The following is a 10,494-nucleotide window of genomic DNA, read 5'->3' as shown; positions in this document are numbered from 1 at the left end:
TTCCCACCTCCCCAACTGGCCACAGAACATTTATATACATTATGATCTCTTGTCAGACCGTTCCAGCATGTCTGTTCAGGGATCCAGCTAGCTCTCTTTTTTTACTTGTAACAGAGTATTTGTACACTGCAGTATTGATACTTTTACTTAAGTAAAAAAAAAGTGAGTACTTTTTTCACCACTGCTTACCGGCACAAAGAGGCGGGATCACATTCTGTAACTCCGGTTCTGGCCTCGCTACATTGGCTCCCCGTGCGCTTTAGAATGGATTTTAAGCTTTTGATGTTTGTTTTTAAAGTTACAAAGGGGCTGGCTCCCCGCTTCCTTGCAGATCTTAAGGCAGCTCTCCAACGCACCGATTTAGTCCAGACTCGGACATGTTGTCGGATAGCGTCGTTCCATCGGGTGCGGGCCTCTATCGACCCGACGATGAGAAACGGAGCATGTTCAGTCTTTGGGCCGACTGGTAGAGCCGTGGGGTATAGGAGAGGGGGGAGAGAGAGGGGGAAAAGTTTGGTCCGAGCTGGCTTTGCTGTTGCCAGATTCTGTGAGTGAAACAAGCCACCAGGTCTATGAAAACAAGCCCAAAAGAAGTGACCAGTGACCCGTTTCACCACTAGCTATTTTCAAAAAGAATATTGAAAGCAAGCCCAAATAAGCAACTACACTTCAGAAATAAGCCAAAACAAAAGCAACCAGCAACTACGCATATTTACATGGGACTTTACAGGAAAACAAGCCCAAAGTCGCTTGTAGTAAGCAGACCTGGCAACACTGGTAGGCCAGCCTGCTAGCTCTAACACATTAGCAATGTGCACGTCGGCCGACTGATTATGCTGAACTAAATGTCTGTAAGTAGTCTGTTTGGTGGCAATCTGGGAACCCAAAGCCAAATAAAAAGGAAAAACAGCGCCCTCTGCTGTTTTTTACTCTTTCACTTGGCTCTGGGGGGAGCTAAATGTAGCACCCGTGCGCAAGGAAACCAGGGTTTTTGGTCTGCCCTCAGCGCTCCACTTCCGGTGGTGCGCTTATATTTTCATTCCCACTAACAATATTTCTACACGGAACACTAACACCACTTCTCCCAGATAACATGGATCGTTTTGGTTATAAGCCCACTTGTTTCTATGATGAAAGAGCAAGTTAAAATGTGAATATCTTTCCGTGGTTTTGTCTGCTCCGAGGACGCTATTGTTAAATGAGTTTCGGTTTGTTTTCAGTGGGAAGCGAGAGCACAGACAGTAAATCCCGCCCACTAAATTTGATTGGGTAAAACGCGGCCTGCTTCCTGATCTGAAGGCACGCCCACTTGTAGGCCAGTGCGTACACGTTATGACGAACCCCTCCGACAGATTCAAGCGCAGAATCTGTTCTTGAGATATTAGTTTGGTGGAGAGTCACCTTTATACAAGATTAAACTGAGGATTCCACAAATGTCTTCTAAATCCAAACAGTTTTTTCATGTCAAGGTCACCCAAAATGATAAGATTTGAGTTACAAATGTTCACTTTAAAATTCAAAGATTTGAACAGATGTTCACGATTTGTTTTTAATTAGCAGATATACAAGCTCATAGCGTGGCACTCGGTGCCACACTATGAGCTTGTATATCTGCTATTTTTGAACAGCCAAAGGAAACTTAAAATGACACAGATGCCTTCCCGGTCTTAATGGGTTAAGACAAGGCTAAAAACCAGAGGAGACGGAGCTTTTTCTGCAGCCGCCCCCAGGCTATGGAACAACCTGCTCTTTCACATTAGATGTTGTGTGCTGTTCATGTTTAGTTTTTTCTTTTAATTGCATTCCATTCAGTTTTCTACTTTGTTGTACTTTATTTTGTTGTATTTTGTTTGTTGGCCTTTTGTTTGTTAGAATACAGTAGAACTTTGGTTGGCTTCTGTCATTTTACATGTGCTTTATGCATAAACTTTGAGTTGAGTCGAGTTCTCAATTATTGTCATGTCAAAGACCTCCAGATGTATTTGTCCGCGGATTTCTGTGGTAAAAACTATTTCAAAATGATTCAAAGATGTTCTACAAGCTCACATGTGAGCTTGTAGATCAGCTATTTTTGAATATTAATAAGTATAACAAAATTGTGTTCAAGTGGTTCAACTAATTGGTGGGGACCCCCTGGAACCCCTCAAGGACCCCTGGAGGTCCCCAGAACCCACATTGAGAACCAGTGTTCTACATAAGTTGCTAAATGTCTGTTGCATGAGGTCTGTGACCACATGCGTGCCACTTCTTGAGAAGTTTGTCACTTCCTCAATTCCCAGGGTAAAGAGCCTGTTTGCAGTGCGTATGTTTTTGTACGTCATGAATATGCATGTACGTACGTCTACAGTATAACTGTGGCCAAACAATGGGGCGGGACCCATTTTTGGGTCACGCGACCATTTGTATGGGTTAGGTTTCCTACAATGTTTTAAAAACAACAATTCAAAAGATTTTCAATAATTAAAAAGGTCACATTTCTTTAGAACAAAATCTAATATTATTTTCAAAAGAAAATTCTGAAATGTTCAAACAAATCTTAAACAATTCCAAACATAAAAAAACGTTTACGAAATAGTGAAAATAGCAGATCTACCAGCTCACAAGCTTGTGAGCTGGTAGATATAGATATATTTGAAATAGGGCTGAAGTGGTTTTGGTATCAAAATGTACTCAAAGTATAAAGTACTCATTATGCAGAATGAGCCATTTCACACATTTTCAAATGTATACAAATCTTTTGAATATAGCTGATCTACAAGCTCACATGTGCGCTTGTAGATCAGCATTTTCTTAATATCTGAAGTATAAAAATATATAGTGTTCAAGTGGTTCAACTGTTCCTCCTTTTTGCTGGGGACTCCCTGGGGACCCCCTGGAACCCCCTCAAGGACCCCCAGAGGTCCCCAGTCCCCACTTTGAGAACCAGTGCTCTACGAAATTTGCTCAATGTCTGTTGCCATTGGTTACGGTTTTAACTGTGTCTGCGGGACATCGGAGGTCAGCGACCACATGCATGCCACTTCTTGAGAAGTTTGTCACTTCCTCCATTCTGACGGTAAAGAGCCTATTTGCAGTGCGTATGTTGTGTACGTCATGAATATGCATGTACGTACGTCTACAGTATAAGTGTGGCCAAAACTACAGACTAGACCAGACAGCGGCTCAGAGAACACCAGTGTGGTTTGACACAGATATTGGACAAAGGTGAGTAACATCATTTTATTATTATTTTGAAAAATATGATTAAACAGTGTTGGACTGTAACGGAGTAAATGTACTTGAGTAGTGAGTACTGTACTTAAGTACAGATTCTGAGGATCTGTACTTTACTTGAGTATGAGATTTGTTTGATACACTCTTACTCTTACTTAGTACATTTCCAGGACAAATATTAAACTTTTACTCGAGCACACGGACAAACGTGTCCGTGGCACATTTTGTATGTTGGTCATAATGTGTACATAATCTATTCTTAATATTCACAATATGTATCTTAAATCATTTGGGTGAATGATTTTGGTCACTCGTAAAGTGTCGGGAAGACTTGCTCATTAATATGTTGCAGGAGATTTGTTGTGTTGGTACCCGTACATGATTGCATCAGGTGAGGATGCCAGACAAGACAGACATGCTAGAAGTAGTGTTTGCTAATAGCTGCCTACATTCTTTCAACGTTCCACTGGCATACCTTACATCATACCACCTACGCATGGTCTGAGACTTTCTCATTAACATTAAACCACATCAGACAAGACAAGACATCAGTTGAATGACTTGGGAACAGGCCTTATGAGACAAAAGACATAGGGCCAGTGGTGGAAAGTAACTAAGTACATTTACTTAAGTACTGCACTTACAATTTTGAGGTATTTGTACTTTACTTGAGTATTTCCAATTTCCAATACTTTTACTTCTACTCCACTACATCTCAGAGGCAAATATTGTACTTTTACTCCACTACAATTATGTGAAAACTTTAGTTACTAGTTACTTTTCAGATATACACTATGATATAATGAAACATACATTAACCACTTATACATACCTATTTTATACCTAGGCTATTTGAAAATAGCAGATCTACAAGCTCACAACGCGTCGCATCGCGACGCGTTGTGAGCTTGTAGATCTGCTATTTTCAAATATTTAGTACTTTTACTTTTGGTACATTTTGATGCCAATACTCTTGTACTTTTACTCAAGTCAATTTTTTATTTGGACTTTTACTTGTAACAGAGTATTTTTATATTGCAGTATTGGTACTTTTACTTAAGTAAAGAATTTGAGTACTTTTTCCACCACTGCATAGGGCTGAACTGGCTAAATCCACTATTTTGGGAATTAGGACTGCAGAAGGGGGCGTTCCCCTGCAAAAGTTGCTGTTTTGGGACACCTGCCTTACCCGCAAATCACCTGCACTACCCGTTACATTATGCATAGGTGTGGTTTGGGCGTTACAATAATAAAACCAATCACTGTGCCAGATGCCATTACCTTTAAGAGAAGGCTGCGCAAGCCATTATCCCCAATGCAGTCTCACGCACTCCTTTCTCCCTGTCTGCAGTGTTGCCAGGTCTGCCTATTATAAGCCACTTTGGGCTTGTTTTTCGGTAAAGTTGCTTGTAAATAATGGTAAAATGGTTGTGAGCTTGTAGATTGGCTATTTTAAATATGCACATTGTTTAATGGCCGACATATATAGGTTTGAAGTGCTCATGTGTTCTATTATAGTCGTTTTTGGGTTAGGTTAGGGTTTTCATAGACCTAGTTGCAAATTCTGGCAACACAGCTCCAGCCGCACTTTGGGGATTTTACATGGAAACATACTTATTTGCATTATTTTAATTAGGGGTCTATAATCGTTTTAAAATGTGTAGCACACTGGCATAGACTCTATGGCACATTACGAGTCATTTGGGTTTCTGGTAAACAAATATTGACCAGTTATTTTGTATGTCCGTGACAAAAATGTAATATTGATCTAAATGTTCGTCACAAGCTGGCATGGTGATGACCCTTGGTCTGTTCATTGGAGTGATGTGTCAACGTGACCACTTCTCCAGTCGACCCCCTTGCTTTGTTAGGACACTGACACAGGTCCTTAGTTAATTCATTGTTAGGACACTGACCCAGGTCCTTAGTTAATCCATTGTTAGGACACTGACACAGGTCCTTAGTTAATCCATTGTTAGGACACTGACCCAGGTCCTTAGTTAATCCATTGTTAGGACACTGACACAGGTCCTTAGTTAATCCATTGTTAGGACACTGACACAGGTCCTTAGTTAATCCATTGTTAGGACACTGACACAGGTCCTTAGTTAATCCATTGTTAGGACACTGACACAGGTCCTTAGTTAATCCATTGTTAGGACACTGACACAGGTTCTTAGTTAATCCATTGTTAGAACACTGACACAGGTCCTTAGTTAATCCATTGTTAGGACACTGACACAGGTCCTTAGTTAATCCATTGTTAGGACACTGACACAGGTCCTTAGTTAATCCATTGTTAGGACACTGACACAGGTCCCTAGTTAATCCATTGTTAGGACACTGACACAGGTCCTTAGTTAATCCATTGTTAGGACACTGACACAGGTTCTTAGTTAATCCATTGTTAGGACACTGACACAGGTTCTTAGTTAATCCATTGTTAGGACACTGACACAGGTCCTTAATTAATCCATTGTTAGGACACTGACACAGGTCCTTAGTTAATCCATTGTTAGGACACTGACACATGTCCTTAGTTAATCCATTGTTAGGACACTGACACAGGTCCTTAGTTAATCCATTGTTAGAACACTGACACAGGTCCTTAGTTAATCCATTGTTAGTACACTGACACAGGTCCTTAGTTAATCCATTGTTAGTACACTGACACAGGTTCTTAGTTAATCCATTGTTAGTACACTGACACAGTCCTTAGTTAATCCATTGTTAGTACACTGACACAGGTCCTTAGTTAATCCATTGTTAGTACACTGACACAGGTCCTTAGTTAATCCATTGCCATATTACTGAGAAATTATGTTAAAACAGGACCAGATCCAAGGGGAAGGCAGCTCTGGGGTGGTTAAGCTGGACGTATACTTTGCAGTTACTTCTCTGAGACAAGAGTTACAAGGTCCTATAAATTAATTGTGAAAACATTACAGCAATTCATCGATATAAAAATTAAGAAATGTACATCTACTTTTAATGGTACTTTAAGTATTTTTAAAAGCATGTACTCTTACTTTTACTTTAGGTATGTTTTAAAGCATGTACCTTTGAATACTTGAGTATATTTAAAAGCAATTACTATTTTACTCTTACTTGAGTAACATTTTGACTGAGCTACTTTTACTTGTAGTAAATTTGACCGGGGTTATCTCCAGTGGTGGAAAGTAACTAAGTACATTTACTTAAGTACTGTACTTAAGTACGTTTTTTAGGTATTTGTACTTTACTTGAGTATTTCCAATTTCCAATACTTTTACTTCTACTCCACTACATCTCAGAGGCAAATATTGTACTTTTACTCCACTACAACTATTTGAAAACTTTAGTAACTAGTAACTTTTCAGATATAAATTATGATATGAAACATACTTTAACCACTTTAGCCCTATTTTATACCTAGGCTATTTGAAAATAGCCGATCTACAAGCTCACAATAAGTCGCGATGCGACACGTTGTGAGCTTGTAGATCTGCTATTTTCAAACATTTTAGTACTTTTACTTTTTGTACTTTAAGTAAATTTTTATACTAATACTTTTTGATACTAATACTTTTGATTTTTAATTCCTGACTTTTACTTGTAACAGAGTACTTCTACATTGCAGTATTGATACTTTTACTTAAGTAAAACATTTGAGTACTTTTTTCACCACTGGTTATCTCTACTCTTACTCAAGTACTGGGGTCGAGTACTTCGTCCACCTCTGTTATTAAATAATACAATTAATAACATAAACTTCATAAATTAACTTGAGTTTTTTTTTTTCTGTGTTGTTCCGTAAGATGTCTACGGATATTTCTGGCAAGCCAGCCAGAAAGAAGAGAGTGAGGGACGATGAACGGGTCACGGAGGTGAATGAAGAGGAGGGTGAGGGTCATGACTACGTTAATGAAAGACCACGCCGTCGCAGACGCTCCGGCTCACAGGAGACTCCACGAGATCTAGGTACACAGTAAAATACTTACTCTCTCTGCTCACTACATTACTGATTACATGATACCTTCATCAATGTACAGGGAGGTGTACTGATTACATCAGTGGTTCTCAAAGCTTTTCATGTCAAAGACCCCCAAATTAATATGCATTTGGCTGTGGATCCCCATCTGAAAGTATTTTGCCTTCCCGCCTATACAAGATTTATTTTGTTAAAATGCTTTTAAAAAGTATTCCAAAATGTTCCAATGTTTTCAAGAGTTTTTGAAAATAGCCAATGTATATAAGGTTAAAGTGGTTAAACTTATGTTGATGCAGATGCTATATTCACTTAATTTGCTGGGCCCCCCTGGAACCCCATCAGGGACCCCCTGGCGGTCCCCAGACCCCACTTTGAGAACCACTGGATTACATGATGTGACATTTTTGAGAAAGCCATAATTGCATGTTGTAAATTGACAACATGGTTATTCAACTACATTATTGTACATCAGACATTTAAACCTTTCTTCAGAAATGTACTATATAATATTATTGTCTCCGCCAGGCCGAAGGCAGGGCCGAGACTAAGTTTTGCAACCCGTCCGTCCGTCCGTCCGTCCGTTCGTTCGTCTGTCCATGAACAGCTAATTTCCGGCACCATTGGCCCGATCGCAGCAACACTGTACACACACACTCCCTGGATGCCAAAGCAGAACCTCTGCCCTACATTTTTCAGATTGGCCTGTTATAGCGCCACCAGGAGGCCGATTGTTGCAAAACACATTTATGTATATTGTTACTCCTCCAGATTTTTTTTCCAAAAATCACTCAAATCGGTATACTTTATCTCTAAGTCATGTGATCAACACTGATTTGTCCGATTTTTCATAATCCATCCTGATTGGCTAAGATTAGCATCTAAACTTCTAAAGTTTGAGGGGGTGGTTTGGTTCGAACAAAATGCCTCAAATCATAAATGCAGCGTCCGATTGCCGTGAAACTTTGAACGCACATTCCCACTAGGCTAAGGAACACATGCCACCCTTTTCAAATTGTCCTGTTATAGCGCCACCAGGAGGCCGATTTTTTCTAAACAAATTTGTCGATATTACTCCTACAGATTTTGTCCAAACATCACGAAAATATATGTATACACATTATCTCTGTAGTCATGTGATCACGACGGATCTGTCCGACTTTTCGTATTCCATCTTGATTGGTGAATTTCGAACATTGCTGGCCCACAATAACCTACCTGACCTGGCGGAGCACTTTCTCTAGTTCACTCTGTGTTGTTTGAAATGAAACATGGAAGATGATCATATTAAAGTTATAAAGTGTATTGTACTAATATAAATGAAACATAGAAGCTGATCATATTAAAGTTATAAAGTGTATTGTACTAATATCCTGCAGTTATCCAGAGAGCTATCGTCCGAGCGTGTGCAGTCTGTCTTACGCTGCTGTTTCTCCTAACGGCAGTGAGAACCGTAGACAAGACCATTGACTGTGAGTATCAGGAGGTCAAAGGTCTAATTCAGGCTCTTATTACATTAACAACTGTGTTTATCTTCAGCTTTTGGTCCTCTGTCTGCAGATCATTCAGCCAATAGACACTCAGCCGAACCGAAGACCGACACCAACCTGACCACTCTGGATAATAACCCACCGAAGACCAACTGCAACGCCGTGACCCAGGAGAATGACCAGCTGAAGACTGAGAAGAACCAGCTGAAGACCAACCAAGACGCCCTGACCCAGGAGAATGCCCAGCTGAAGACTGAGAAGAACCAGCTGAAGACTGAGAAGAACCAGCTGACTACCAACTACGAGACGTTGATGAGGGAGAAGAACCAGCTGACTACCAACTATGATACCTTGGTGAGGGAGAAGAACCAGTTACAAAGTGAAGTAAACCAGCTGAAGGGACAGACAGCAGGTGAGAGAAGATACTAACATTTTTGAATACATATTAAAGTGTGTTTTACTGAAATTATTAATTATTATAATGGATATAGAGGTTGAAAATCTGAGTAAACTCATCACTGCTGGTGTATGACAACTATCATAGAACAATAATACAATATATAATAATAATAATAATACAAAAACTATTTATTAATAGTCAATTAATACATCTATAGGATTTAAAACAGTGGTTTAGAACAGTGGTTCTCAATAATAGCAGATACAAGCTCACAGCGCGTCACTTTTTAAATATTTCTTGAACAATCTTGAAAGTGTTTGAATATTGTTTTTAACACAAATCTTATCTTCTGGGGGGTCACGTGCACAAAACATTATCTAGAAACTAAAGCTGTCAAATAATTGACAAAAAAACTACAAAACTGCAATATTTGCCTCTAGGATGTAGTGGAGTAGAAGTATCAAAAAATGTAAAGTAAAAATACCAGAAAATTGTACTTCAGTAAATGTGTGGTTTAGAAAACACCATTGATATAATACATTAATAGTTTTATCCTCCACTCCCTGACTACTATTATTATAATAAGTATTACCCATGTTCAACCTTATCTTCATATAATTGGTCCTCACTAATGCTCATTATAAGATACTCACTCTGTGTCTCATTGGTGGGATGTGGACAGTTCAGAAACCTGCCTACCAATGACATCATCAATGGGGATGCTGAAATAGAAGCCATTGTTTTAGCATCAACAGGGGGCGGGGCTACAACAGCAATGGAAACACTAGTCTGGGAGGCTTCGGCTCAAAGCCTGGACAGCAGGGGCGCGGCCACTGCTTTCAGATTCAAATCAACAGCCAATGAAGAAAAGGGGGCGGGATCCACATGCAGTGGGTGTTGCATGTAAATAGGAGCGACGGGAAGCAATTTCCCCTTGAGAAATTGCGGCCGCCATTGTTGTGTACTGCTGTTTGCCTCTCGTCTGACTTTTTAGACGAGTTGCGCAGCTCTCAGACCGGTAAGAGGCGTGTCCGTTCAGATTCTGAGCGTAAGTTACATCCCGCCCACAAATACCAGGGCTTTGGCCCAGAAGTTCCTCGCCCCTCCCGTTTGTATGCGAGAGCTGGCGAAAACTTCTGGGAACTCAGATTATGGGAACACAGACATGTGTGGGGAGGATGAACTGGCATAGAGAGAGTTGTGTTTATGACATACTTATATACTTACATACTTTATAAACATACATACACTCAGTGGTGGAAGAAGTACTCAGATGTTCTACTTAAGTAAAAGTAGCAATACCACAATGTACGAAAACATACATTCATTAAAAATTATACTTATATAAAAGTATATTGACATCGAAAACGAATACCAAAAGTGTTAAAAAAAAATAGATCTACAAGCTCAAATAAGGTCTTGCT

General features: G+C 39.7%; 1 protein-coding gene across 1 annotated transcript in view; it reads left to right on the top strand.

Moving 5' to 3' along the window:
- Positions 1 to 3,133: 3,133 nt before the first annotated feature.
- The window catches only part of LOC308074159 (uncharacterized protein), a gene marked incomplete at its 3' end in the record, with an annotated part of 9,346 nt that continues 1,985 nt past the window's right edge, over positions 3,134 to 10,494 (top strand). Inside the window, exons 1-4 of the mRNA XM_080413492.1 lie at positions 3,134 to 3,204; positions 7,011 to 7,173; positions 8,560 to 8,652; positions 8,741 to 9,082. Of these exons, the coding sequence (XP_080269618.1) occupies positions 7,011 to 7,173; positions 8,560 to 8,652; positions 8,741 to 9,082 (598 nt within the window). The 5' untranslated portion in view covers positions 3,134 to 3,204. The remainder of the gene's footprint in view (positions 3,205 to 7,010; positions 7,174 to 8,559; positions 8,653 to 8,740; positions 9,083 to 10,494) is intronic.

Source organism: Gymnoscopelus braueri (genome assembly GCF_963280865.1).
Source record: "Gymnoscopelus braueri genome assembly, chromosome: 19".
NCBI lineage: Eukaryota > Metazoa > Chordata > Actinopteri > Myctophiformes > Myctophidae > Gymnoscopelus > Gymnoscopelus braueri.
The sequence above is the reverse complement of the archived record's forward strand: the minus strand, read 5'-3'. Positions and strand labels throughout refer to the sequence as shown.